Below are 27607 nucleotides of genomic sequence, written 5' to 3'. Positions count from 1 at the left end.
ATAAAATAATTAAATAAAAATACTACTACTTATAAAATTTATTTATAATAATTTTTTATAAGTATTAATTAAGTACTTTTTATTTTTTATAATAACTGTATAATATCTGCAGATAATAGTACTTAACTTACAAGTACTGGATAATCCTATAAAAAAACTAAAATAATATTTTTAAAAAATTAAAAAAATAAAAAAAAAATAGCTGTAAATCTTAAGTAGACTTATAGATACTAAAAAAACTTTTATAATAAAAGTTATAAAACTACTGTTTTTATAGTAGATTAAAAAATTTAGCTTTTTATAAAAAATTTACTATAAAAAAAGCTAAATAAAAAACTAGACCAGTACTATTATAAATTATTTTATATAATTAAAAAAATAGATAAACAAATTTACAGACTAAAATTATCTATAAATTTTTAAATTTATAATATTTTTTATATATTTTTATTCTGTAAATACTATATAATAAAGGGGGTAGACTTATAAAAGTATTTTTTATAAAAAAATAAAAATTTAAATAACTATAAATACTATTTAAAAGTATTACTAGATTTATAACACTGCAAAAAAATAACAGAAATTTTAATTAAATAAAAAAAATATTATAATAAAAAAAATATTTAAAAATCTACTATAAACCTATATTATCTACAGATTTATAAAAAATTTGCCTTATAAAAGTATAAAAAATTTAATTAAATAACTAAAAAAAAGCTAAATTAAGTATAGATTATAAACTATTTATAATTATATACTTTATACAACTAATATAAACTATAGTATTTATTTATAATAACTAAAAGCTAAAATATATAAAAATATATTATTATTTTATAAAAAAATAGTATTTACTATTTATATATAAATAGTTATTATATTTTTAGCTAATTTTTCTATTAATATAGTTATAAAAGATTTTTTTAAAAAAAAAATTATAATAGTATTTATATATTTAGTTAAACAGCAGCTGCCGGCCAGTTTAAATTATAAAAATATTTTTATAAAGCTGTATCTAAACAGCTAGCTGTTTAAAATCTAATTATTTAATATATAGTATAAACTATATAATAGGTTTACAGATCCAGATCTACTTATAATTTAATAAAAGCTGTAAATTTATTTAAAGGGAAAAACCAGATACTACAGCAAATATTATTTTTAAATAATTTAAAAACTAGACTATAAAAAGTAATTTAATAAAAAGTAAAATACTTTATTTTTTATTATTAATTTATTTATAAAAAGCTGGCTGATTCTAGTTAGCCCTAAATATACCTATAAAAAATAAAAAAAATTTAAAAAGTATAAAAATAAAAGCTGTAGAGGCTGCTATAATATTTATTATTATAAACTAAAAAATTTTATTTTTTTATATATAAATAATAATATATAGAAAAAAAAAAACAGCAGCAGCAGCAGCAGTAAAATTTATAATAAAACTAAAAACTAAAATAGAAGCTAAAATAATAATAATAATAAATATAATAAAAATAAATATATTTATAGTAATAGTAGTAATAGACCTAGTAGCAGCAGCAGTAATAAAAATATTTTTTTTATAATAAAAAAAAATAATAAAATATACTATAAACAGTTAACTAAGTCTAAATCTATTTTATAAATAATTTATATAAAAAAAAATAAAATAGAATAGACTAATAGGGCCTATAGATATAAAGCTTAAATAGTATACTATAAAAAAAAATTAATTAGTTTTTATAAAAAAAAAAAAATAGGGCTAAGCTTTTATAAAAAAAACTAATAAAATATTTTAAATACTACTGTAGAAAAAAAAATTAGCTAAATATTAACTTATAAAAGTATTTAAAAAAGAAATACTATATAAAAAAATTTACTAAAAAAAAAAGAAAAAAAAAGTTACAGAAAAAAAAAAGACTAAAAGTTTAAAAAAAAAAATCTTTTTATATAAAAAAAAATTTTATTTTTATAAGATTAGCTCTGCTAGTTTTAACTGTAAAATATTTTAAACAGCCAGAATAAATAAATTAAAAAAAATTTAATACTATTTACTAAAAAAAAGTTTTTTTAATTATAAAAAAGATTATTTATAAACTATTATAAAAAGGCCGGCCAGTAGATAGTAGACTATATACTAATAAAAAAATCTTATAAAAATAATAGTAAAAATAGTATAGTATACTTTTATAAAAGTATAAAACAGTAAACTATTTTTTCTACTACTTTAATTTTTTATAAAAATATTTATAAAATAAAAATTTTAATAGTACTACTGTAAAAGATAATATTTTTTTATAAAAAAAAAAAAGTAGTTATAAAAATCTAAATAGCCCTTCCAACCTTTATAAATATTTATAAAAAAAATATATATAAATAATTTAAAATAGTAGTTATATAATAGTTAAATAAGCCGGCTGTAGCTACTTCTAAAAACAGCAGCTGTCTTATAAGTTAAATAAAACAGTAATAATACTTTAAAGTAATATATTAGTATCCTTAGCTTTACAAAAGCTATTTGTTTATCACACTATTTTACCCTTTAGCCCTTATATTTATAATTATAGTAAGCTTTTAATCCAGAGACCTCTGCAGATATTTATAATATTAAAAAAAATTATTTTAGCTTTTAAATTTTTTTTATAAAACTATTAGTTTAGATTTTTAGTTTTTAAATTTTATTTATAAGGGTAGTAGATCTACAACTTTTTTTTAAAGTTTATTTATAAAATATTTTATTTTTTATTTATTTATATTATTAATTTAGTACTGGGTATAATCTTATAAGTAGTATAATAAAATTTTATTTAATTATAAAAAAATCTACTGTTTATAGATTTTTTTTTAAACTATAAAAAAAAAATATAAAAAATAAATATAGCTATATAGTATTAATATTTTATATCTTATAATCTAATTTAGTTTTTATTTTTTTTTATTTTTATAGATAGGTAAACTTTAGTTTTTTTTTATAAAATTTAGTTTTAAATATTTTTAACTAGACTTTTTACTGTTTATTTATAAAATTTTTTAGCTGTATTTTAAAAAATTTATAAAAGCCAGTCTATTTTTTTTATAGTAAAATTTAGCTGCCTTATCTTTTTATAGATTATTTAAAATATAATTTAAATAAACTACTATAATATATATTTTCTGGCTTTTATTTTAGTTATTAATTTCTATAGTTAATTTTTATTTAGTAATAAATATATAGTAGATAGTATAGTTGCAAATATTATATTATTTTTTATTTATAAATAGATTAATATATATACTAGTTTTTTTAGTTTTTATAGTACTAAAATTAGAGTTTTTTTAAATTTTTATATAAATATTTTTTTATAGTACTAATTCTTAGCTGTTTTTACAGTTTAGTAATCTATTTAAACAAGTATAAATATTTATAAAAATTTTAAATTAAAATCTATATTTTTTTTTTAGTATAGATAATTTATCTTCTGCAGTTAATATATAGTTTTTTATAATTAGATTAGAAAAATTACTTTTAGTTTAGCTTTATATATTATAGCCGGCTATTGCTTACTAGACTATTCTATAAAGTATTAAATAATAAGATTATAAGGGCTAAAAAATAAAATAATATAATAAATAAATAGCTTTTATAAAACTAAAGGTATTAATATATTATTTTAAAATATTATTACTACTTTATCTAATTTATAAGGCAGCTGCTATTTTTAAAGGCGGCCGCAGCCGGCTTGCTTAGCTATTATATAACCGCCGCCTTAGGTTGTCTATATATATTTCCCTTTGCAGATATCCGCGAAGGTTGGAAGGGCTGTTTGGGCCCTTACACCCAGCATCCCGACTCCACCAACACCACAATCACAGTAGCAGACCACCATAGAATTACAACAGACAGCACTATCAAACAATCGCAGCAGTAGGCACCTTGGACCAGTCGCGACACATGCCCAGCACCGTGCGACAGAACTTCCCATACTCCACCGTCAGATCGAACGCCCGCCACGACCCCTGCGCCAGATGCCGCAGTCGGGCTGAGGGGTCGGTGATCGGCTTCGAGCCCATGTTCCCATACGCCCCGCGGCCGGGACTACCATCACCATGTCCGTCAGCCATACTGAACCCCTCAAAGAACCTCAAAGTGGTGCACTTACCTGAATCCAGTAATAGGGAGAACGAGAACGTCATCGACCAGCTTACTCTTTCCCCCATCCTGCAGCCCCGACAGGGCCTGCCATCGCAAGTCGGCAACCTCCTCTAGCCGGTCGCGCACCGCATCCGTGAACGCGGCAGGTCCGGTCAGCGTCAGCGGATCGAGGGCGAGCAGCTCCTGACGCGCAGCTCGGGAGTCGAGGGAGCCGCCGTAGCGGTTGGAGATGTTCGTCATGGTGGTTGAAAAGCCATCCAGGAAGGTCTGCAGGATCGGATGGCCGGGTGCCCAGGCAAAGGCCCACTGGGTGAGCTGCACAGGCTGTGAGTAGCCCATACGCCAGTAGGTGTCGGTATCCTCACGGCAGTCGGCTTCCAGCCCGACGATGGCATGCACTGGACCGGTCGAGTTGTAGACGACGCCGTTCTGGGTGTCGTTCCACGGCAGGAGGTCGGTTGCGCCGAGCCATTTCATTGGGGGGCGGAGGGGCTCGGTGTCGATATCGCCGTACTATCTGCTATCAGTCTCCATCCCTCAAACAGATATAGAGACTCAATCAGGCCGGGCTGAACTTACCACACCCCCGATCCACTTAGACACCAGAATGCGAAAAACATCCGATCGCTCGACATTGCTCGCCAGACTCGCGAACTGCACCTCTAGGGCTGGTTCGAACTTGCGGATCAACTGAGTCATCCCCGCGTCTGTCCACAGGAAATACGCCATCTGCCCGTCCGTCGCCTGCAGCCAGCGCTCGGCGCTGTGGCGGAGGAGTTGGGGCCAGGTGTCGATGTGCGTGTCCTTCCAGGTCTGATGCACGACCATCGGGATGGCCGTGTGCGGCAGATAGTGTTCGGCAGTGTTAACGAGGCCGAGAGCCAGCTCGGCTGCTTCGACGATGTTCTTGGGTTGGGGGTCGGATGCGCTCATCCATGTTGGTGGAATGTACCAGGCTGTCCAGATGGTCAGTCATGTTCGTGGAATTGTGATGGGGGGCGGGACCGTACCTCCTCCCTCCGCATGATGCGTATGGACATAGTGATAGAGCAACGGGTATTGACTCTCCAAGGTCGTCAATTCATTGTCCCACTCTTCTCGCTGATACAGCGTCCATATCATCAGCACTGCGCCGAGGAGGGCGAAGATAGCCAGACGTCGCAGCCGAGTGGGCGCCATTGCTGCTCCTCGTATCCTATACTGGGTGACAGATGGTGGTGTTGATGGTTGAGGGCCTCACGGTGAACTCCAACCACCGCACCATAATTAATTAAGCTTTGATGCTGAGCCGCAACCAGGGCGTGCGTGGTGACAGATGCCACCCCGTTACAGCGGTTCCAACAGTTACACAATAGCTAGGCAGCGATCAAACGGACCCTTTGGGGGGCGGCAAGATCTAACCTACTGGGCCTACGACGCGACAGAGACCCCATCGTAGGTGAATTTGAAATATGTCTGCCTGGAGACAGCACTGGTCCACTACCGCCACAATCTTTCCTATCACGTATGCCGGTGCAGAGCGGCCGAGCCTGGTGGACGCAAGCAAGATAAAAAAAATGATTGCTCATGACCAAAGACCCCCGAAAGCACGACCCTTGAAGCCAAACCCGTCTGACCAACTCAAATATGCAGGTGGATGTTTTCATTTTTATCTACATGCGGACCAAACAGAGGTTGCGAATAGCCCTCGTTGCTGCTTGTCCGGTGGATGTGAGACATTTGGCGAACACTAAAAACTAGGCTTCAGTTCAGGGTTTGAGTGCGGGAAGGTTTAGGCGAGAAAACAGCCAGATAGATAGGGGACGTGGCTATAATGTGAAACTTGTGGCGGAAAGCGGAAATGGCCGACAGTCGGTGCAATCCAGTCGGTGATTCAGGGTCAAGTCTTAACTTATCCTTGAGTCTGTCTTGTCCCGATTTAGTTCAGCCCTACAGCATTGCACCCCTTTTTCCTAGCCTTAGCCGCCACAGTCCCAAAAAGCTTGGTTGTCTTGCCTAGCGAGTGACAGCCCACCACCATTTTTTTCTAATTTTTGTTTTTTCTATTTTTTTCTATTTTTTTCTATTTCTTCCCTCCCACCTCTGGAAGGGTTGGGCTTGGCTTTGCATCAGCACGGCCGATCCAATTGCTTGTCTTAGCTATCACTAGAATTGATTCTCCAGCCCCCACCCGGTCGCTGTTCTCTTCGGGGGATGTCCGTCTGCAACCCGCGGGATCCGAATACCCTCATCCCCTCATCCCCTCATCTTCTCGCTGGTCGGCTCCACTGCCCTCGGAACCACTTCAGACAACCAGAATGCCTTGTTTGGGGCTAGTTTCGCTGGCCAGACCTGCAGGGTTTCCACGCTTACACGCATACACCAATGGCGGGATTGCCCTCATCCTGGAATTGGCAAAAGGTCGTCCAAGTGAAAGTTTAGGCAACCATCATCATCGCGCTGCGGCTTGGATACATGCTGGCCGGACCTGCAAGATGGGCTGGGCTCGGCTCCGGTGAATAATGCAATGAGCCTCGCGGGTGGTTACATGGCCGTGACATCTCATCCCCCTTGGATCTCGCCAACAATGCTGACCACGCGGCCGGGGGAGTCCTTGGCTTGACACTTCTTACGTGACGCTATACACGCACCCACTATTCCATCATTCTTCGTCTCTCCTCTCGCCGATAATCAGCATCCACAGTCGTTACGATGGCTTCTTTACGAGTACGGCTGCTCTGTGTCGCAGTCGCGGTGATCACACTAACGGGTCTATTCCTACCCATGCGCGAACTATATCTCCTCCTCCGCCTGCCCTTCGTCTGGAAGACCTCCGCCGCCGAATCAGTCATCTCTGCCCAACGCGACGGCTTCGACGTCACCTTCGCGTCCTACGCCAACAGCAGCGCTGTCCCAGAGAACGCGCACATCCCCAGTCGCCTCCATCACGTCCACCTGGGCCCCAGTGCGCCACGAGCGGAATGGCTGAGTGCCCGCGCACAGTGTCTGGACCATCATCCAGACTGGGAGGTGTTCTTGTGGGAGGATGAGAACGCGCGCGAGTTCGTGAAAAGCCAGTACCCGGATCTGCTGGCGATGTGGGAGGGATATCCGGCGCTGGTGCAGCGGGTGGATGCGCTGCGGTATATGGTGCTGCATACTTACGGCGGTATGGCTTCCCCCATCCCCCCGAGTTAACAGCAGCAAAGCGCTCTTTCTAACAATGGCGTGGGACAGGCGCAATCCTGGACATGGACCTCGCGTGCCGACAGTCACTCAACCCTCTCCGCGAATTCGAGTTCGTGGCGCCCGCCGCGCACCCCGTGGGCATCTCGGTCGGGATGATGCTCGCTGCCCCGAACAACGCCTACATGCGCGCGCTGGTGGACAACCTACCGCGCTTCAACCGGCGGTGGTCGCTCCTCCCCTATATTACCATCATGTTCAGCACGGGCTGTCACTATGCCTCGTAAGACCATCCACTCTGCATGTATTCCTCCTGAACGCACAAGTTGCTAATCCGATTCATGCGATGACAGAACCATCTTCACACTGCAATCAAACCGCTCCGCCCTCCGCGTCCTGGCCGGCACTCCGGACCATCCGACCATGCACATGCTGAACGGATACGTCAACACCCCGCTGTTCCAGCATCTAGGGTCCTCGTCGTGGCACGGGCGCGACGCGCGGTGGATCAAGTACTTCGCGCACTGCGACCAGCGCCTCTCGTTCTTCGTGATCGTGGTGTTCCTGCTGTCCTTCGTGGGGGCCGTGTGCTTCTGCGTGGCGCGGGGGCGACGAGCCGCGCGACGACAGGATGCTACCCGCATGGAGCCGGCCAAGACGGAGGGGAAGATGGTGTAGACTTTTGTCTGAGCTTTTCAGGAGTATTGTGTACATTAGTTTCATTGTTCATATTCGTGGTATCAATCGTAACCTGTACTGTAGATTCGTGGTTTCCAGTGCGTGCCCTAATTCCGGACCCGGTAGTTCGTATCCTCTTAAACCACTCCCCAAATAACAACTCCATGAAATCAACCCCCGAGGAGCTACTGCACGCGCACCAGGTTATTGAACCACATATACCGACTAACCACCAAATACAACACGCGGTCCCACGAGTACTGGCTCGCGTGCTGCGCGAACGCCGCCCGCGCCACGCGGTATGTCTCCCACGAGCTGACCAGCAGCGCCGTGTCCTCGTACCGGCCCGCCACCACAAGGCTGGGATCATGCGGGGGACTGACCATCAGCGCGCGGAGGATGCGCCCGGTGAAGGGCAGCGCGGTGCGGAGCAGGTCGATCAGCGAGGCGTATTTGCGCAGCAGGAAGACGCTTTGTAGCATGTAGGTGGGCGGGGCGGTGGGGGTGGTTTGGACAAATTTTCTGCGTTTCAACTCATCAGTTGACTACCATTCGTTGAAGTAGGGCATATGAAAATGATGTCGGTGAAAAGTATCGAAATGGGAGGGAAAGCTCACCGCACAGCCCCGCTCACAGCACGGTGATTCACATGCCCCGAAACACCCCCGTCGTCAAAAGTGTACAGCAGATCGATCTGCCACTGCTGCACGTACTGCGCGACGACCTCGCGGATGAGGTCCTGGTCCCACCAGGCCTTGGGGTTGTCTTGGAGGTCGCCGCGGTCGAGGACGATGCAGCGCTCCAGGGCGATGCCCAGACGGTCGCAGCTGCGGTGGATCTCGGCCTGGCGGGTGTCGCCGAGCCCGTTGTAGTTGCCGCAGGAGAGGACCAGCAGGGCGCGAGTCACCTCGGGGTTGGAGCGGTGGTAGAGGATGGTCGGGCTGAAGAAGAGCGTTTCGTCGTCCGGGTGCGCGGTCACCAGCAGGATGTTGCGCGCGCGCTGCAGGCTGGCCGGCACCAGCCGGGGATCGTCCGCCAGCGGGTACGCCAGGAGCAGGTATAATCCCACAGCACAGGAGACGAGGGCGATGGTGATGGTGGCCAGGAGACGTGGCAGGGGGCCTCGGCGAAGTGGGCGCCGTAGACGGCGGAATACGGGCGGGAATTGTGCCATGGCGATGGTTTGACTGTGATGAGGAGGAGGCAAGTAAAACAACGAGAGAGGAACGATGAGAAATAGAGAGAAAAGAATCGTTGATAAGAGGCAGGCAGCCGGACGGGATGGGATGGGATGTGGAAATACGGTAGGTATTGCTTGTATTGCACGTATTGTATGTACGGCTATCTTGACCGGGTTTGGTACAGGAAAGTCAGGTGCCCCCACTGCCCTCATCGACCCACCACGAAGTTATTCGCTATACTCATCGTACTCATACTCATTGCATATATACGCTTGAGACCCTCTCGATACCCAAAGAACAAATCATCATCCATCTGCCAGAACAGCCACAGGTCCGTCATATTCCTTTCGACCTCGCCATAACCAGAAACCGCCACTCCACAGCAGAACAGCCCCGAAAATCAACGAGGCGTAATTCATGTTCGAAGGATTCACCGGCTGGTAAGCGGGAAAGACCATGAAGATACTTGTGAAGCAGAGATAAATAATGGCAACAATGTTGACGATGATTCCACCCCGACCAAGCCTCCACGGTCCAGGCTGCAGGCTCTGCGGTAGGCAAGTGCGACGCCATAAGAAGAAGATAATTGGAACAACATATGAGACGTGCAGCCCGAGAACAGCGAGAGAGAGGATTGCGTTGAAGGCTGTGGTCGATCCGATATTGATCAGTCCGAACAGAACGAGGAGGCCGGTTGTGGCGAGGATAGAACGGGTTGGTAGGTGGGTGTGAGTATCAACGTGAGAAAGATAGGCAGAGAATGGGAGGGCTGTTTGAACATCAGCGTGCCGATGCCCAAAGCGCAATGGAAAACTCGTCTTACCTTTATCTCGAGCCAGTGACAAGACCATTCGAGCGGTTGACGCCAGCAGCGCAATTGTGGCCAGCCAGGCTGTAATGATAAGAACAGCCGTCATGACACAACTCGCGGCCGAAGATTGGGTTGCACTGCGGAAGATCTCAATTATCGGGTATCCTGTACCTGTCTCTAGTGCACTCTCCATGTCTCCCATGCAGAAAAGAATTGTAACCAGGAACACGAAACCGAGGATGCCATTGATAGCCAGCGAGCCAAGCATGCAGTACGGAACGGCCGTCGTGGCATTGGCCATCTCCTCACAGAGATGTATTGCTCCATCGTAGCCTGTGCCAAAAGTCAGTATCAACATACCCGGCCAACGAAAGCCAGAGCACAAACCTGTCAGAACGTAGCAGCTTGAGAGCATACCCAGACACCAGGCCAGTCCGTCAGTAGACCAGCCGGTGCTGTTGATGAAAATCGTGAAGACGAAGTGGGCATCGTGTTTTGCCGGCGCACAAACCCACACAGCAATCAGAATAGCAACAAATCCAACCAAATGAATAAACAGTGAGATAGTCTCCACCAAGGATAGCAGACGACTACCCCACACATTCAGCACGGCGGCCAGCCCGACCAGAGCCCAGTATATTAAAGATACATGCCAGCGCTGGGGCTGATACGTCTCGCGGGTGAGAACTACCAGGCCCTGAAGCATACCAGCAGAGAGGTAAGGGGCACTGGCAGTGAATGACACCCATCCGAATGTCCCTAAGATGGTGTTATGGAAAGATTAGCTGGTCGTTTCGTGGCCGCCGGGGCTGAGCCCTTACCAATCCAGCCAACGATCCAGCTGAGCGATCTCCGCAATCTTTCCGGCGCAAACCTTGCTGTAAAATGATACTGGCCGCCAGCGGTGGGGTATCTGGGCGGTAAACATGAGCCTACTGCGCTGAACCGTCGACATGAGGCACTGACATTGACACCATTTCACTCAAGGACGCTGCGGTTGCGCTGGATCCAACGACTGCCACTATCCTTTTGGTCAGAACCATCCCATGAGTCGAGCAGGGTAGAAGAACGAACGAAGATACCCATAGACCAGAGAGACAGGACCACCACTGACAAGACCCGCCGCCATCGTACTATACAAATTATGGTCGTCAGCCCACTGAGCGACATTGTCTGACCATCGACGGCGCGAATTCACCTAGAAAATGCCTCCCAGGTTGCCATCAGGACGACCGTCAGAGACAGAATTGTAAATCGAGAGAAGGGCTTCTACTCATAGCCGGTTCAGGTTAGCACTACTCAACGTCAGAAAGGAATCCGCAGCTACCTGCCTTCAATTCGATCACTTCTCCAACCCCGCTGTGCATCCTCTCATCCACCTCGCCCGACTTGGCGGTACAACTGTCATTCGCGGCTTTTATGCTCGTAGCCATCTTGATTGATCGATCGTACGATGGTCAGATGCCTGGAAACAGATTCTGTGCGGGTAGAGCAGGTGTGTATAAGAGACAGGGAATGGAGCATAGTGACTACTTTGATGGATTCTAGGTAGCTCTCAGAGACAGCCCATCACCGCGACCTTGGCTGTACGGAGTTGCCACTAGCCTGACTCGGTATTTGAGTAGAGATAAGGTAGCACTTGATATCTGGAAATGTACAAAAAGTGCGGGCCAGTAGAAACGCACGGCCGGGTATTTATCTCTATAGTAGCTCTCACTTTACTGCCCGTTTTGCATGAGCCCTGAGCGCCACGGTAAGTGCAATGGTGAGTGTCTGGTGTCAAGTGGGGAAATAACATATACACAAAGAGCCGCCTATTTTGAAGATTTATAAACTCCAAGAGATGGTTGTTATCGATAATGTGAATAGTGATGTTTTGACCCCACCCGAACCCCTCTCCTTTCTTGGCAAATCTAATGTGGTATACGCCGTTTATGCTTGGTGTCAGAATTCTGAGAGAGAAGATAGGGAGAATTGCACATGTTAGTGAAGAGATTACAATGGCCTGAAGGTAGGGGCGCTTATTCTTGGCTATCACTGATAAGAAAGTTCTGTGGATGTAATTGTTGTTGTGGTTGTCCAACTCCACATCCTACCACTTTTCAATCAATGACCGGGAGCAATGTTATACAAAGTGCGATTTGGTGGTATTCAGCCACATTACCCTTGCTTATGCTTATTTTCGCGTTTTGTTTACCGCAATATTAGAAATGCCTTGCAAACACTGCCTATCAACCACACGCAGGTCCGAATAGTCTAGTACGGTTGCCGTGCAACCCGATTAAGAACTGCCACGTGCGCGTTTAGGTTACTATTTACCTGTTCCTTTTCCATCCTTCCCTCATAACACAGGCTCGGTTCTTTGATTAAGTTGAGTACACCACAAGCACCACTCCTGACTGCCCTCCTCCTTTGCTGAATACACTAGCAGCCCCGCTTAACTCTCTGTCCTCCCACTGTCAGCCCCATCTATACCATGACGCTCATCGATAAACGACCTAAGCGCAAGCTTTGTCGGGAGAGACTCTGCGCTATCGAACACAGGTCAAGGCATTGGGTTTCGGGTACTTCAGCACAGCAGATGTAGAATCGACTGGGATCCAGCTGGGCGCCCTATCCCTGGAGGACAAGTCCCTGTGGCCCCGCTTCTTCGAGCCCTACAAAGGAGATATCCTCATCCAGGTTGAGCACTATCTCAAGCCCGGTCCGATGTATTTGGATGATGAATTCCTCCAATCGAACGCGGGCACTGGGGTACACTGGGGGAGGAGTTGGCTTGTCACGGAGTGTTCCCCCAGCGAGAGGAATTTCCTCCAGGGCCGCGATATATAGAGAGTGAGTTGGTCTTTGCCCCTTCCCTCTCCTTGTCCCTCTGCCGGGAGGGTAGCCGTGATTAACCAATAATCTAATCCATGACCAATCGGGTCTCTGACAGTATCGGGGATTTCACCAATTTCGATCTTCTTTTAGAGATTCAGGCGCCGCGGTGGCAAGTGGAAGTAGTCTGGGACGCAGCCAACGGGCAGCATCCTCATCTGAAGGAGATGGTGATTCACGATACCGATGGGAAGGATGCGGACCAGCGGCTTCTACGTGCCGAGCTGCTGACTCTGATTACAATCATCACAGCGCGCTTGACGCACAAAGCGACTCGTGCGTATGCAGATGCCCCGGTAGGCAGCCTTCCGCCTCCTTCCTTCTCATCTATTCCTGTTCGGATCCAGATATGATGATCAGCGGTGACTACCTGGCTTGGTTTCTCAGCGTTGGAGTTTCCGGATATCTGAGCAGGCGATGGAGACGAGGTATGGCTGGATTGTATATGGACTTTGGCGCTAGGAGTTGGGGTGAAATCTTTCAATGTACGGTACGTTGTGGTTATGATGATTTCGGTAGTTATAGTACTAGGTCACGTGCCTTAGGACACAAGCCAGCCGTCAAGGCGCATGGCCAATAGGATTCCCAGCAGTTATCCAGCCGGGAGCTTATCTCCGCTCGGCATTGAAGCGGATTGCGGGGAAGAAGACTGTTTGAGAACCGGAACAGTCGTACCTAGTACTTCAGGGTTCAACTGTTTGCTTCATGATCCTAGGAGCATTCGCAAGAGTTTCGCGTTCACTTCCGCCTAGGTCGCATTCGGAGCTGCTCTCACACACCTCCCATGTCAACCCCGCAACCAGTCTCTCGTCGTAGAGTTAAAGCTCGGAGTGAGTGCGGCCTGCTGTTGCTCAGGTGAGCGGTGTCTACCAGGGTGTTCGAACTAACTTATTATTCACTCAAGGTGGCTGTCCCCGATGCAAACAGAGAGTAGGGTTCCCATCAGACCGGAGATCTATGTGCCTTGCTAACCAAATCTACACAGCGGATCAAGTGTGACGAGACGGTACCAGCGTGTAACCAATGTACACGGAAGAACTTCGACTGTCCAGGCTACAGACGACCCTTGAAGTGGTCCTCTAAGTATGAGGTAGGCAAGGGCATCACGCACCCATCCTCCGAGCTGGAAGAGACCATGCAGACATTGCAAGCACATTTCATCCAGCCGAGCAGGTCAACCGACTCCACAGCCTATGCTCATCGAGCTGAAGCTGCTCATCGAACCCAAACTGACCCCGAATCACCCTTCTGCATTGATGGAGACAACACTTCCACTCTATTGACCAGAGGAAGTCCCACCACCAGCGACCTAACGAGGTTGACCAACCTGCACCAGGTCTACGTCACCCTGGAAGATGACGACACAACTCTACTGCGCCACTATTTCTCCAAAGTCTGTCCAGTTAACTCATGTTTTGACTCGCACAAGAACTTCTTCCGCATGGAGGTCGGAGCCCTGATAAGCTCCCGTCCACTAATCCACTCCTGTGTTCTGGCCATGTCCGCCGCTCATCTCACCCCAATACGAGGCGACATGGTAACAACCACCCTGACTCATCGATCAACAGCATTAGCCTGTCTGAAAGCGGAGATAGAGGCAGTATCCACCCCGCATTGGAGAGAGGGCGCATCATCGCTCGATGGGACCGTCGAGATGCTTCTTGGTAGCATACTTCTGGGCATGACTGAGGTGAGAAACCATTTTCACTGTTCACCACCACAACTGACAGCCTGAGGTAGGGATGGCATGATCCGACGCAACTGGGCATCACCCATCTACACGGCTCCCGGGTCTTATATCGCAAATGGCTGTCAGCGTCTACGAGGCCAGGCCCTTCCTCCCAAGTAGAAGGCTACCCTCGAACCAGAAGTCTCATCACTGGTCTCATGGTCTACTGGGAAGCAGTTACTTCCTTCGTCCATACTCAACCATTGGACACAATCGCCTACCTAGTGGCCGATGAGCCGTCCAGCATCTACATCAACCCCTGGACCGGCATTTGCACACCCTTGTTTGTCTGTCTGGCTAGGGTCGGCACCCTGACCAGACACCGATCTCTGCTTCGTCAGATGTCTATCGCCGCTCCATCAGTAAGTGGGTTGAGGCATGTCAGCACCGACATGATGGACCACGCTCGAAGTGTGGAGACCGCGCTCCTCCGCTATCAAGTCCCTTTGCAGGAGCACATCGAAGACACAGTGGATGCACGAACGCCCATCGACCACCTTCAACGACTCGCTCGTATTTATCAACAAACAAGCCTCCTTCAGCTATACATGGCATTCCCCGACCTCCATGCGGGGTCGGACGACGAAACACAGGTGCGTGGCCAGACCTCGTGGACGTCGAGGCGGGCCCAGTATATTTTCACACTGGCCACAAACGTGCTGGCTGCTATCGGAGTCCTTCCCACCACCTCGGGTGTCTATTGCCTGCTCACGATTCCGCTGATCGTTGCCGGCAGTGCATTGCAGGTTCCTGCGTGCACGGCCCTCCGGCCACATCAAAGTGGTCAATCTTCACCAGATATCCTGGACTCCACCCTGCAGGAGGATACCTGCCTCTTCTGGCGCAACTCCGTGCGTGAGCGCATCGAGACCACTCATCGAATCGTCGGCGTTGCCGCTATTCCCCGGGCGCAGGAGATTCTGGATCGGGTATGGTTCCTGTCCGATGTGCAGAAGGTTGCAGACGAGCCTGGTGGGGACTTCGAGTACGTCCAATGGACAGAAGTGATGGCCTCCGAGCGTTTGGAGACAATACTTGGCTAGTCCTAGGTGGAAATGACTATCAGTCTTTCCAAGATACATTCGGGCCTTCGTCTAGGCTTGGAGTCATTCTATCACCCTGCAGCCTGAGGCGCACGACACTAACCGCGTTCGGGTAAATAGTGCGTCGGCCAGAGGATGCGATTGGTTGTATGGGGGTCCATGCCGCGCTAGTCCCTTTTCAGCGATCAGCTTTGAGGCCCGGGGCTGGCTGGCTGTGATACACACTAAGATAGTTTAATAGAAACTATAGGCACGGTTTACACGATGGGTGCACATGGATAAAGGCATTCTTGCGATTACCTCAACATTTTCTTAGCTACATCCCTAGTCATCAGGTGGAGATATACTATCCGCAACTGTTCGACTGCCATGTGCCGCTCCATGACCCCGACATCTACTTATATAAACCGCCGTTCACACGATACAGCATCACGAACAAACTACACCATAGCCACCACCGAACAATCACCATGGTCCTCCAAGTCAAAAGCAAGGTCGAAGCCTACAAGCTTCCCAACTTCGGCGGCATTCCGAATGTCTTCTTCGGTCCGACTATCTCCCACCTACAAATCCGATGACATCGCCCTGCTAACAGATGAAACAGACGACCTGCTCGGAACAGAGAAGCGCGATAACACAAACCCAATTGTCGGCTGCTGGTTTCGAATTGAGAAAGGGCCAGAAGCAACACCCCCAGAGTATACCTACGACGAAGTTGGGGTGGTGATAGAGGGTGAGTGCTCCAGCCGGGTTCCTCTAGGGTCGAATCGTGGACCGGCTAATTGGCCCAACTGTGCAGGTGAGATCAACCTCCGTGATGAGACCGGGCAGAGGGCCACAGTCAGACCGGGCGATACCTTTTTCTTTCCTCGAGGTAGCACTATCACCTTTTCTTCAGATAGTTATGGGGTGGCGTGGAAGTGTGGGGGGCGTTTGCCGGCTAAAATCTGAGTAAACTTAGGGGGGGGCCTGTATGCAAGACTTGGGCAAATCATACATCCATCCCCGTATATTACAGAGTTTGTTGCTCTTGTATAAAAATCCTTTGCTTAACGTAAAGTATCTGCTATAATGAACCGCTATGACTTTGTACGGTGTACATACAGTACGGCAATCAGCACCTTGGTGGACAAGCAAGGCTGTGAACGTAATCGCAACAATCTGCTGCGAGGCATATCTACCTAAATCCGTCTTATCACTGGGCCCTGGTTGACGGAATCTGAGAGATATGCAGGTTGAGATGTCAATCTCTTTCTTAATCTGCGACTAAACTCCACCTTAGGGTTCTGAGCTAGCCTTACCCGATTCGGCAAAAAAGTGCGTCAGAATCGTGTCTCGTCCGTGGCCTGGATTACAATCAGCATGCACGTTCCAAGACACCATCTGAAAGATAACGGTGCCAGTTGTGCATCACCTCGAGCTGCCTTCGGGATGCGCGGGTCCCGAAACCCACGTTGGAACACATGACGCAGGGCTATATCTATGAATCTCAGGGAAAGTCTAAGTCTCCTATCCCACGATTTGAAAAGCGCATCTTTGACACAATACAAACACAAGGTACTTCGTCATGCCTCGCTCAAATGAAGGTTTTCTCTGGACTCCCACCCAAATCACCTCAGGCCTACCCACAGATGCAGTGCAGCCAAGCTCCCCGGCCCTTCGCGACCGCTACGACGTGGTCGTCATCGGTGCTGGGTTCGCAGGCCTCACCGCAGCCCGAGACCTGAGCCGGAAGCATGGCCTCGCTGTTCTCCTGGTAGAAGCCCGCGATCGCTTCGGCGGGCGCACTTGGACAGCCCAAGTACTCGGGGAGGAGATCGAGATGGGCGGCACCTGGGTGCACTGGAACCAGCCGCACCTCTACGCCGAGCTGCATCGGTACGGGCTGCACCGGAACCTGAAAGCATCGGCGGGGACCTTCGCGCCCCATGAGCAATTGTTCAAGTCGTCAGGCGGGGCGATGGAGAAGGTTTCCTCCGAGCAATACGGGCCGGTACTCGAGCGCGTGGCGCAGAGGGTCTTCGCGATCGATGGATTGGACAGTCGTGCTTTGATGCCGTATCCCCATGACCCGCTGCGGGCACCCTCACCGTGGAAGAAATACGATCATCTCAGTGTGCAGGACAGGTTGAATCAGCTGACGGACTTGCATCAATGGGAGAAGGAGTTGTTCGCGTCCAACGTCAGCACGTTCGGTAGTGCCCCGGCGAAGGAGACAGGGTTCACCGAAGCACTGCGCTGGTTTGCACTCGGGGGCCACAGCATGGCGGGCGTGTTCGAGCTGGCAGGGAATTACAAGCTGGAACGAGGCGGGATGACCTCCCTTGCTCGGGCAATTCTGAGCGAGTATGTCGGGGACATCAGTTTCGGCACGGTTGTCGCAGAAGTGAGCCATGTGCTGGATGAGGTTGAGGTGCGCACGCAGGACGGACGGAGGTTCCGGGCTGGCGCAGCCATCTCCACAATCCCACTGTAAGTGTCTGGACCACGCATACCTCAACAGAGAATGAGCAGTTGCTAACGCTTAGCCAGAAACTGTCTCGGGGACGTGCAATTCAACCCTCCACTCTCACCCCTTCGCCAAACCGCCGTGAGCCAAGGCCATATCAACCGCGGCGCAAAGATCCACTTCAAATTACGTGAAACGCTGCCCGGCTGGTTCTGGACGGCTAATGACGCCAGCGACTCAGAGTTCGTCTTTGCGTTCTCGGACCACAATGGCACCCAGCCTTCGGGACCATCAGGCACCTGGTGCATAGGTTTCGGATACAACGGGCATTTGACCCAGAAGACCGACAGTGAGTACATCGTGCAGAGGTTCAAGCGGGATATCAAGCCCGATGTTACCGTCGAGGCGTACGCAACCCATGACTGGATGAACGACCCGTATTCTAAGGGCGTGTGGGCCTGCTGGGGCCCCAACAGTGCTTCGGTCCATCTGCAAGAGCTCCAGAAACCGCACGGACGCATTCTTTTCGCAAGCGCGGACTGGGCGGATGGTTGGCGCGGCTTTATTGATGGAGCCATCGAGCGAGGCCAGGTCGCTGTTCGGGATACTGTGCAGCTGTTGAAGAAGACTTCCAGAGTGACTGCCAAACTGTAGCTAGACATTTCATTGCTGGCTTTGCGCCTTGTGTTGAGGCAAAGTCCGCTTTGTTGGTTGAATGATGTGTAACAAGGATATTGCCACGAAACACCAGGATGTCTATTGGGAATCAATTATTTCATCCTTAACCATCGTGATGCACTGGCTCGAGACTCCACATCAGGCCCGCAAAGAATGCAAATTAGAAGTTGGTCGGCAAAGAAAGATCCAAGAAGTCATCGAAGGCGAGATCCAGGTCATACATGTCGCCAATCGCCCAATCGTGGTCTCCCGTATAGTATACGACGGAATCTTGTGCAACAGGTCCAGAGGCCGCATTCATCGACATACTTTCTTCGTTTCCGGTCAAAGCGGCAGCCACTCGAGTACGCTTACTACGAGTCGCTTGTGGAGACTGCAATGTAGGCATATGGACTCCGGACGTGTCTCCGTACAAGCCCGGATCACTCTCCTGGATTTGCTGGAGAGCCTTGCGGCCCAACCGGGCCATCGATTCGGCAGAATACCATGAGACACTTAGGCCCTCAAGTAATGAACAGCACACGTCAATGTCGGTTGCAGCTCGTCTTCGGTGCGTAATAAGATTGCTGGACCGGTATTGGCGATAGGAAACGCTCATGGACAATGCCACTGCATATGAGACGATCGGGAAAGGAGGTAGGTCCTCGGAGCACTCTCTCGCCACGATGGACTGCACGCGGATGGCTGCGAGGCCTTGTTGATTGCGTGCAAAGTTGTGCGGTTCCGAGGCCGTGTTATCGACCGTTCGGTGAAAGACAATTGCGACGGCTTGGTAATAAAGCTCTAACAGTTCTGCACAAGGATCAGCCTTGTGAGGATCTTATCGTCATCACAGTCCCTACATCGCCACATTCGGGGTCAAGAGGAAAGCCACATACCCAGGGAGGCAAATTCGAGTTCCTGGCTGTAGGGACCCACTGTTTGCTCAAAGCTGGGGAATTGTTTCTCTGCTCCATCCTCGTGGTTCGTTCCGGGTCGGTAAAACAGGATAGCCTCAGACAAGAGTTCCGAGATCCTGAACCAAACGTCGAAGGCGGTTGTAGGAGTTTCGGTAGCATTGTTTGCGCTGCACGGCCTCTCGATGCTGATATCATGGTCGTTGATCAGAGCCGGGCGACCGAGCATCGATGCAAGAAGCTTGTCCAGGGTCCACAGACTCCAGAAGAGCTTGAGATGTGTCGAGTCGCCATCGCCCGGTCGCTTGAGGTGCATACCCACGGTTTGTGCTTGGTGAATGGCCTGCGAAAGATGCATCGACGCGATTTCGGATCCCTCCGAGTTCTCACAATGCAAGGCTATTAATGCGAGCACTCGGATCCTAGTCACACGGTCCCGCTCGAGCCCTTCGGTCAACGCATCTTCAAGTCCTTGGTAGACTTCCGTGCAGAACACTCGAGGCGACACTACGGCGGCATTCTCGGTCAAGTACAGATGCGGTGCAGCAGCTCTCGACTTGGCTGCCACTAGACATATTGCTCGCTCTAGAAAAGGGGAGGAGACAGCTATGCGAGGGTCGACGATGGGCAGGATGTGGTTGACTTGGGAGAAATAAATGGCGAAGAGAGGAGTGCGGGTGGATGAGGGCAGTGGCCTACAGGCCTGACGTGCGGACTCGTACCGTCGGCGAATCAAACTTTCCAGCACCTGAGACGTATATACCTCTTCTGCGGGATATGTTGGGGCTAGATTGTCCATGTTGTTGGCAGTTTTCCTCAATTCATCTCCTCCATTTTCAGCGCCAGAGGCAGGAATCCAGAGTCCCACGCGGTCACGCAGAAGAGTGGAATTCGAACCAACCGCCAGTTTCTCTCGAATCTCCGCCTCCGGATTCATCTCACCAACGAAGCGAGCCGGCAGAATGGCATCTGGTGTTGTCGAAACCCGCGAGTGATGCTGGGGTTGCGCTCCGGTGGGGCTGGGTCCAGCCGGCCTTCGACGCATGCGACTGGAATTTGGCTGCGTACCCGCATGGTGACAGCGTTTCTGTGATTGGTGTAAAAGAGCAAGTCAGTGTTCTCATACTTTCACCACATGCCACGGTTTGAGTAAAGAGCTACACACCTTTTTCCGCTGGCAAAGGTCGCAGGCTCTCAACGCTCTCTTTCGACTGCGGGTCTGCGGGGAGTCGGCTAGCCAGGTAACCTCCATTTGATCTGGGATATGACGAGGAAGAGAGGAAGGGTGATCGGCAAGAGGGGGCTTATGGACGAAGCTAGAGGCTTGCCAAGGTTTGCCAATGCATTGTGACTACCTATACCCAGTGGTAAGTTACTGACTGCTTGTTGATAATGTTCAAGGTCGATAATGGAAGAGCAGTGAAAAAGGAAAAGGCGCAGGCGCGGGAGGCGGCAGCCGAGCGGGAAGCTTTCCTAAAGTGGAATCAACCGCTCTCCGGCCCGCCATCGCCATCTCGGCGGCACGGTTTCCCAAATAGGCATAGATAGTGGGGTGCAGTGCAGTGCAGGGCGAATCCCATCATGAATGATATAGTGAAGAAGAAGAAAAAGAAGAAGAACAAAAAGTTGCAGTTCGAGAAGTCAGGGGCCAAGGATAAAAGCTCATTGTTTAGTGCTGATGGCAGCCGTACAGTCTGTACAGTACAATCAAACTCCATTTACCCTTGAGTGACGATGTCAAACCACGGCTGTAATCTACATTTTGAATTGGAGTATGTCCTCCAACCTGCTTCAAGCATTTCTGTGAAATGGTGTCTAATCTGTGAATTGGCATAGTCCATATGCCCACCGGGTCTTTCTGCCGGCAGAACGCAACCCCACCCCAGAGACCCCTCACATCACGGGCAAGTTGATCTTGAGCCTGGCGCAGCCTATGCGGATAGGATCGATCGACGTACAATTGAGGGGATTCGTGAAGCGACGGTACGTGTTGAAGCACCGAGAGCGCATCTCGGGTCTTGATATCAAGCTGACACATTAGTATTCCCAGATGGGGCAGCTCCGAGAGGCCCCAGACGTTGACCAAACGCTGCACCGAGTCGGTTATCTTCCAGCGCAGTTGGCAGCTGATGCGAACACCTGTCTTTCAGTCCAGAACATATGCTTCGGGCAGACATGAGGTAATATTTGACCTCGCCCTCGGGCAAGGAGAGCATATGCGAGAGTCTGTGGATGGCGTGGAAGGCTATTCGGTCTCATATCTGCTGATCGGAACCGTGACGAGGAGACTTGCAAGCGATCTGACATGCCACGAGAGCATCAAGGTGTATCGAAGCTATGCGCCGAGTGAGTGGTACTCCTTTGCGACCGTACATGTGGGTTTCCCTTCACCTTAGACGGACATTCACAAGCAGCCTCTGACCCTGCTATTGCATAGGCTCTGGACAACGAGTGGCCGGGCAAAATTCGATATTCTATCACCTATCCCACCACCCAGATACCGTTTGGATCAGATCTCTGCCCTCGAGTTCAACTATACCCATTGACCGAGGGTCTTCAGATCGAAAGTATCACAATCGAAGTCGTGGAGACTCACCACTTTGCGCCAAATCCATCCTTCGACGGCGGGTTCCTGAATCGTATCACTCGCTCGCGTGTAATCTGTAAAAAAGAGGTCTCGTCATCTAAAGACCCTGATATCTCAGTCCATGAGCCCGACGGCGGATATGAGATTGCACCGCTCCTCCCCTTGCCGACATCGATTCACGACTGCGCTCAGGCGATCCAATCCTCTCACTTTGATATCACCCACAACGTGACCGTCACCATCCGAATCATCAACATGGACGGGCACATATCATCGGTAAGTAAAGCTGACACGGATGATCGAAAGCGCTGAGCTAATTCCCAGCGGTTAGGTCCGGGCCTCTACCCCCGTTGTCATCTACATGCATAACGTCAACATCACCCAGCTCAAGGCATCGTCCCTCTATTCCAGACACATCATTCCTCCGGTGTACGGCAAACACCAAGAAGACCCATTGCTCACTGATAGTGATAGCATGGCAGACCAGTCACGTGTATGCTCACCTGTACTATCGAGATGTTCTTCGCCATGTGGGCACATGCCATCAGACTCCGGATGGGTCGATATTCAAGAGCTGAGCCGAACACCGAGCTACGACTCTGCTATTGACAGAGTAATATCACTGGAAGGGCCTTTACCACCTCCATACATATGAAGGCTAACTGGACTGAAAAGCTGAAATGGAATGTAGAATTTGCCATAAGCCTGAACTCTTCTTTCTCATAAGCGGCGCAATGGTTGGTCAATTGAAACCTATGTCAAAACTCGGTGGCGGATGTCAATGGAGATGCTTGTGTATTGAAGCGGATTTTCTTATGCATAGCTGATTTGCGCTGTCTTGATGTTCTCCGGAATTGCTAGATACTGGAAGAATCAATGGTTTCATACAAAGGTGGCTACAGAAGGTCATGAAAAGTCAGACACATATCCCCAGACCCGGCCGGGGCCTCAAAATCAACAAAGCGATGATCCCGAACAACCCAATCCGCACCAGCCTCCTTCAACTGCTGCACCGTATGCGTAGTCGTCACAGCCAACACCTTGCATCCCGCTGCTTTGCCGGCGACAATTCCTGCAGGAGCGTCTTCCATCACGAGAACTTCCCCTTCCCCAGAACGATGTTGAAGCAACTTCTTCTTGGCCATACGATACCCCTCGGGGTCCGGCTTACCGATCTTGACATCCTCGGCGGTCGTGGCCTTCATTGCCCGCGGGAGCTGAAGGATACTCAACCAAGCATCCAGCAATGCCTTGCTGCCTGAGGTGACAATGGCATGCGGGATGGAATAGTGGTTGAGTTGTTCCAGTAGCCGCCGCGCTCCCGCGATCTCCACTGCAGGCGTGGAAGAGAGAAGGGGGATTCTGGCCTCCATGGCGCTCACATCTGAGGGTAATTAGTGCTATAATCACTACGAAGGACGGAACAAGACAAAGAGGAAAAGGCGGGCCGCTTAGACTTACATTCCCAGTTTGCTTTAGTGGGATCTAGCTCTTTGAGCACATCAATGCTTCGTCTACCATGAGAGGCGCGGAGGATGTCGCGATGGTCCAACCCCAGTTCGGCAGCGACTCTGGACATAATGTTCAGTAGGATACGGGGAGTGAATGGGTTGTTGTTGGCTAGTAGGCAAGCACCAGCAAGGAAGCATGGTGTAGAAGACATACCTTGTCCAGTTTTCCACGATTGCTGTGCATCAATATCAGCCACATATGCACCCGGCGAGAGGTTCGTCACGCTTACCTTCAGTCGAATCGATGATTGTCCCATCAAAGTCGAGAAGAACCCCGGCAAATGCATGTCGCTCGGTTCGACCGGCTGACTGGAACGATTGGGCCATGATGTAATTTTAGAAGAACTGCAAATCTACTCACGTTTGCATGCTTGCAAAATGCAGGAAAAGAGGGATTAATTTATAAGCGATAAGGGGTCAAGTGGCGCCGCTCAGGGCTGGCGGGCGGCCGGTTACCGCATTAGGAAACCCACCCGCCTGCTTGCCCAGGCAGCTTAAGTGCAGGCTCGTGATGTATAAGAACCCACATGAATCTCTCGCAAGCCTCAGACAGAATCACAAACAAGGCGACAATCATCTTGGCTTGAAACCAAATCGCTGCAACATGCATACTTCACAAGTTCAGACCGCGAGCCTCCGTCCGGCTCTGCGCATTCTCTCCAAACCCAGAGCACATCGCCAGCTGGCCACTTCGACACAGAACCCCCGCAAAGAAGGCGATATCTCCTCAGTATTCGTCTCCCTCTCAGGAGTGAAAGAGAATGCACTGCCACTTAGGTTCGCCGATCAGAAGCGGCGTCTAATTGCTGGACACGAAGATCAGGTGAAACAAAGCTGGGATCGACTCTTGTGCCGGCTGCGTGATGAAGTAGCACTCATCGCAACCAAAGGATCCGAGATCATCCCCTCCATCGACTTCAAAGACATTCATGCTGCACTGGCGAAGTTCCAGGATGAACTCCGCAAGCGTGGTGTTGCGGTGGTGCGGGGTGTGATTCCTGAGAGCGAGGCCCGCACCTACAAGGAGGAGATTGAGGCGTACGTGCGAGCCAACCCTCAGACCCGAGGTATGAGAAACTTTCCTTGAGAGTCATCTTATTGCTGAAATGACGCACCGCAGCATTCCCCCCTCACGATCCGCAGGTATTTGAGCTATACTGGTCCCAGCCTCAGATGCGTGCTCGTCTGCATCCCCACATGCTGCATACCCAGCAATTCCTCATGAGCTTCTGGCACTCGCGCGCGAACCATGCCCTCATCTCCCCCCTCCACCCCTGAACATATGCCGACCGCCTGCGCATTCGCCAGCCAGGTGATGCCGGTTTCGCCTTGGGACCTCATGTGGACGGCGGCAGCGTCGAGCGCTGGGAAGACGACGGATACGGACTGGGACAGGTCTACAAACGTATCTGGGAGGGGCAGTGGGAATAGTATGACCCCTGGGAAGCCAGCTGCCGAGTTCCAGCGGTGGCGGACTTGTATAACGGGGCGGGCGCGTGTTCCATGTTCCGGATGTTCCAGGGCTGGTTAAGCATGTCGCACACAGGTCCCCGCGAGGGCACGCTTCTCGTCAACCCCCTGTTGTCCATGGCCACCGCATACTACCTGTTGCGCCCGTTCTTTGAGCCGATTTCGTCTCCTCCGGCTGGCCCTGGATACCTACCTCGACCCCACAAACTGGCGTCTTGAGGCGTCGATGTCCAGCAAACTGGAGGGCGCCACGCCGGGGTACGCGCAGGAACTGAGCGATATCTTGCATCCCCACTTGCGGCTAGAAAAGACCATGGTGCATATGCCCCATATTGCCCCTGGCGATTACGTCGCTTGGCACTGTGATAGTACGTCCCATCCACCTCGATTTCTCTGCCTGATTTTGCTGACGAGGGTTAGCCATCCATTCCGTCGACAAGGTGCACCAGGGACGTGGAGACAGCAGTGTCTTGTACATTCCTGCTTGCCCCGTAACCGAGGCCAATGCGCAGTATGTTCGCCGTCAGAGAGAAGACTTTCTCAATGGTGTGCCACCGCCCGACTTCCCTGGAGGCAAGGGCGAAAGTGAACACATTGGACGCACAACCCAAGCACACCTAGCTCGTTATACTAAGGAGCAGGGATTGAGATCTCTGGGACTGGAAAAGTGGAACACTGGAGAGAAGAACCTGAAGCAAGGACAGCGCGCTGTGTTGAAAATAGCCGATGAGATTATGGGCTTCTGAGGTAGACACCTTGTAACTCACATTAGATGTGATCTATTCCATCGAAAAATATGTACAAATATAGACGTAGAAAATCTTTACCATGTCCTCCACACAATCAATTGAACAGTAACCCCCCATTGGCATTCACAACACTCCCCGTAACCCACCGACTACCGTCTTCGACGAGGAACGCCACCACCTGCGCGATATCATCGACGTCCGCCACTCTCGGGGCCGCAGGCGTGCTCTTGACCACCCGCTCCCAATCCTTCCGCACTTCTGCATCCTCGATGCTTCGCTGCCACAATTCCGTATCCACCGGGCCGGGACTCACACAGTTGACGGTCGCATTATACTTATGACCCAGCTCCGTGGCTAACGACCTCGTCAAACTCTCGATCGCCCCCTTGGCAGCCACGTACGCCACGCACCCCGGATGGCCGTCGCGCGCATAGCTGCTGGAGAAGTTGACGATCCGGGGTGCTTTGCCGAAGTACGGGGTAGCCTCTTTGATGAGAAAGACCGGGAAGCGGAGATTCGTGGCGAGCTGCGCCTCCCACGCCTCGTGGGTCATATCTTCAAAGGCGTAATCGTCCCTGGCGCCCGCATTGTTGACAATGATGTCAATTGTGCCGCCCCAGCGCTCCACGGCGGCGCGGACGATGCGCGGAGGGGCATCGATGTCGCTGCCCTCGGCCTGCACGGCGAATGCGTCTATTCCATGTCGCTGGATGAGGTCGGAGACGACTTCCTCGGCTTGCGCAAGGGCGTTCTGGTAGGTGAGGAGGATGTTGGCGCCGCGGTGGGCGAGTTCGTGGGCGATGCCGCGGCCGATGCCGCGGGAGGCGCCGGTGATGATGGCGTTTTTGCCTTGGAGGGACTTGCCGGTCATTCTGGGTGAAGATTCTATCAAGGAAAGGACGAAATAGCGGGGAAAGATAGTGGGTAAGCGAGAGACTTTTATCTTAATACTCCAGGGCTACTCCGGGACAGCATTGAGGGGTAGCGGGGATGGCCCGCGGCGGATAGACTAACCCTTGCAGTTACACCCCACTAATTACATGATACTGCATACATCATGATGCTTGGCAGCCAGCTACGTATGTCTTTCTGAAATGATAACTGCATAGGATGTTATGCAAAGTGTCACTTAAGCCGGAGACCATGGTGTGATGACTGCTGTCACGTCCCTGATACTTCCCACAGTCGCAGGGAGCTTGTCGAATGGGCAATTCCAAGCCATAGCAGCTCGTTTATCAGGTCGATGCGCAGAGTACAAGAATAAATCTGCATGTTCGTAAGGAGTGAATTCCACAAGGAGTTCAAATTTGGGGTAGTCATCAATCGCATAGCTCAGTGACGTCAATTTGGGCATTCGACGGACAGCATGACCGAGAGAGATGAGGACTCGCTGGACATGTTCACCATCCAAGAGTTTACGGTCTCCGTATCCCCTTTCCACGTCACGGATGATGTCTGACCAGTCCTCTATTGCATCGAGCTCCTTTTGTCGCTCGGGGAGGTGAAGAGTAACCCACCTGCCTATGCATGACGATGAGATGTGGATTGTTGAGATATTGGAGGAATGCTTACCGGTGGGGAGAACTGGCGGCACACGGAGGTCGAGAACCTCAATTTGTGGCCAGTGAAGCGACAGGCTTTCCGGTAGGGGGTTCCCTTGTTCATCAAGGGG

The 27607-nt window shown here is 49.0% G+C and overlaps 11 protein-coding genes across 11 annotated transcripts; 5 read left to right on the top strand and 6 right to left on the bottom strand.

Moving 5' to 3' along the window:
- Positions 1 to 3867: 3867 nt before the first annotated feature.
- Positions 3868 to 5299, bottom strand: och3 (glycosyltransferase family 32 protein; the record flags this gene model as incomplete). Its single annotated transcript, XM_025670074.1, has 4 exons — positions 5122 to 5299; positions 4691 to 5067; positions 4119 to 4624; positions 3868 to 4054 (listed from the first exon to the last, which is right to left on the bottom strand). The coding sequence occupies exons 1-4, from the start codon at positions 5288 to 5290 to the stop codon at positions 3868 to 3870; spliced, it is 1239 nt and encodes a 412-aa protein (XP_025525955.1). The 5' UTR covers positions 5291 to 5299.
- A 1483-nt stretch (positions 5300 to 6782) lies between these two features.
- On the top strand, positions 6783 to 7974 carry BO86DRAFT_434294 (glycosyltransferase family 32 protein). The gene is made up of 3 exons (XM_025675894.1): positions 6783 to 7259; positions 7328 to 7559; positions 7630 to 7974. Exons 1-3 carry the CDS (start codon positions 6803 to 6805, stop codon positions 7952 to 7954), a joined length of 1014 nt encoding a protein of 337 aa, XP_025525954.1. The 5' UTR covers positions 6783 to 6802; the 3' UTR covers positions 7955 to 7974.
- Positions 7975 to 7983: 9 nt separating this feature from the next.
- Positions 7984 to 9152, bottom strand: BO86DRAFT_434290 (PIG-L family deacetylase). Its single transcript, XM_025675893.1, has 2 exons — positions 8572 to 9152; positions 7984 to 8476 (listed from the first exon to the last, which is right to left on the bottom strand). The coding sequence occupies exons 1-2, from the start codon at positions 9126 to 9128 to the stop codon at positions 8140 to 8142; spliced, it is 894 nt and encodes a 297-aa protein (XP_025525953.1). The 5' UTR covers positions 9129 to 9152; the 3' UTR covers positions 7984 to 8139.
- A 192-nt stretch (positions 9153 to 9344) lies between these two features.
- On the bottom strand, positions 9345 to 11509 carry BO86DRAFT_434279 (putative GABA permease). The gene is made up of 8 exons (XM_025675892.1): positions 11278 to 11509; positions 11145 to 11215; positions 11021 to 11079; positions 10913 to 10967; positions 10768 to 10859; positions 10334 to 10705; positions 9959 to 10279; positions 9345 to 9904 (listed from the first exon to the last, which is right to left on the bottom strand). The coding sequence occupies exons 1-8, from the start codon at positions 11377 to 11379 to the stop codon at positions 9441 to 9443; spliced, it is 1536 nt and encodes a 511-aa protein (XP_025525952.1). The 5' UTR covers positions 11380 to 11509; the 3' UTR covers positions 9345 to 9440.
- An 819-nt stretch (positions 11510 to 12328) lies between these two features.
- BO86DRAFT_411236 (Zn(II)2Cys6 transcription factor) lies at positions 12329 to 15595 on the top strand (the record flags this gene model as incomplete). Its single annotated transcript, XM_025674569.1, has 4 exons — positions 12329 to 12781; positions 12882 to 13119; positions 13809 to 14513; positions 14564 to 15595. Exons 1-4 carry the CDS (start codon positions 12666 to 12668, stop codon positions 15593 to 15595), a joined length of 2091 nt encoding a protein of 696 aa, XP_025525951.1. The 5' UTR covers positions 12329 to 12665.
- A 470-nt stretch (positions 15596 to 16065) lies between these two features.
- Positions 16066 to 16546, top strand: BO86DRAFT_401344 (uncharacterized protein; the record flags this gene model as incomplete). Its single annotated transcript, XM_025673771.1, has 3 exons — positions 16066 to 16141; positions 16200 to 16328; positions 16395 to 16546. 3 exons carry the CDS (start codon positions 16066 to 16068, stop codon positions 16544 to 16546), a joined length of 357 nt encoding a protein of 118 aa, XP_025525950.1.
- A 616-nt stretch (positions 16547 to 17162) lies between these two features.
- BO86DRAFT_401343 (amine oxidase) lies at positions 17163 to 18698 on the top strand (the record flags this gene model as incomplete). The annotated part of the gene is made up of 2 exons (XM_025673770.1): positions 17163 to 18067; positions 18128 to 18698. 2 exons carry the CDS (start codon positions 17163 to 17165, stop codon positions 18696 to 18698), a joined length of 1476 nt encoding a protein of 491 aa, XP_025525949.1.
- Positions 18699 to 18882: 184 nt separating this feature from the next.
- On the bottom strand, positions 18883 to 20870 carry BO86DRAFT_317261 (fungal specific transcription factor domain-containing protein; the record flags this gene model as incomplete). Its single annotated transcript, XM_025668162.1, has 3 exons — positions 18883 to 19514; positions 19601 to 20705; positions 20784 to 20870. 3 exons carry the CDS (start codon positions 20868 to 20870, stop codon positions 18883 to 18885), a joined length of 1824 nt encoding a protein of 607 aa, XP_025525948.1.
- Positions 20871 to 22298: 1428 nt separating this feature from the next.
- Positions 22299 to 24069, bottom strand: BO86DRAFT_449377 (2-deoxyglucose-6-phosphate phosphatase; the record flags this gene model as incomplete). The annotated part of the gene is made up of 5 exons (XM_025676704.1): positions 23947 to 24069; positions 23871 to 23892; positions 23667 to 23776; positions 23130 to 23589; positions 22299 to 22311 (listed from the first exon to the last, which is right to left on the bottom strand). Exons 1-5 carry the CDS (start codon positions 24041 to 24043, stop codon positions 22299 to 22301), a joined length of 702 nt encoding a protein of 233 aa, XP_025525947.1. The 5' UTR covers positions 24044 to 24069.
- A 203-nt stretch (positions 24070 to 24272) lies between these two features.
- Positions 24273 to 25932, top strand: BO86DRAFT_434260 (DUF1479 domain-containing protein; the record flags this gene model as incomplete). Its single annotated transcript, XM_025675891.1, has 6 exons — positions 24273 to 24783; positions 24837 to 24899; positions 25029 to 25137; positions 25168 to 25299; positions 25343 to 25554; positions 25607 to 25932. The coding sequence occupies exons 1-6, from the start codon at positions 24321 to 24323 to the stop codon at positions 25930 to 25932; spliced, it is 1305 nt and encodes a 434-aa protein (XP_025525946.1). The 5' UTR covers positions 24273 to 24320.
- BO86DRAFT_390651 (SDR family NAD(P)-dependent oxidoreductase) lies at positions 25927 to 26829 on the bottom strand. Its single transcript, XM_025672441.1, has one exon. It carries the CDS (start codon positions 26804 to 26806, stop codon positions 26030 to 26032), a length of 777 nt encoding a protein of 258 aa, XP_025525945.1. The 5' UTR covers positions 26807 to 26829; the 3' UTR covers positions 25927 to 26029.
- Positions 26830 to 27607: the final 778 nt, after the last annotated feature.

This window comes from Aspergillus japonicus (genome assembly GCF_003184785.1).
Source record: "Aspergillus japonicus CBS 114.51 unplaced genomic scaffold BO86scaffold_39, whole genome shotgun sequence".
NCBI lineage: Eukaryota > Fungi > Ascomycota > Eurotiomycetes > Eurotiales > Aspergillaceae > Aspergillus > Aspergillus japonicus.
The sequence above is the reverse complement of the archived record's forward strand: the minus strand, read 5'-3'. Positions and strand labels throughout refer to the sequence as shown.

Excerpts from the sequence above, each read along its gene's own strand:
- BO86DRAFT_434294 (XM_025675894.1), top strand. The coding sequence starts at position 6,803 with ATGGCTTCTTTACGAGTACGGCTGCTCTGTGTCGCAGTCGCGGTGATC. Across the intron at positions 7,260-7,327 it reads GGTGCTGCATACTTACGGCG|GCGCAATCCTGGACATGGAC; the intron begins GTATGGCTTCCC and ends GGCGTGGGACAG. Across the intron at positions 7,560-7,629 it reads ACGGGCTGTCACTATGCCTC|AACCATCTTCACACTGCAAT; the intron begins GTAAGACCATCC and ends ATGCGATGACAG.
- BO86DRAFT_434290 (XM_025675893.1), bottom strand. The coding sequence starts at position 9,128 with ATGGCACAATTCCCGCCCGTATTCCGCCGTCTACGGCGCCCACTTCGC. Across the intron at positions 8,477-8,571 it reads GCTGTGAGCGGGGCTGTGCG|AAAATTTGTCCAAACCACCC; the intron begins GTGAGCTTTCCC and ends GTTGAAACGCAG.
- BO86DRAFT_434279 (XM_025675892.1), bottom strand. The coding sequence starts at position 11,379 with ATGGCTACGAGCATAAAAGCCGCGAATGACAGTTGTACCGCCAAGTCG. Across the intron at positions 10,706-10,767 it reads CTGGATCGTTGGCTGGATTG|GGACATTCGGATGGGTGTCA; the intron begins GTAAGGGCTCAG and ends ACACCATCTTAG. Across the intron at positions 10,280-10,333 it reads AAGCTGCTACGTTCTGACAG|GCTACGATGGAGCAATACAT; the intron begins GTTTGTGCTCTG and ends CTTTTGGCACAG.
- BO86DRAFT_390651 (XM_025672441.1), bottom strand. The coding sequence starts at position 26,806 with ATGACCGGCAAGTCCCTCCAAGGCAAAAACGCCATCATCACCGGCGCC.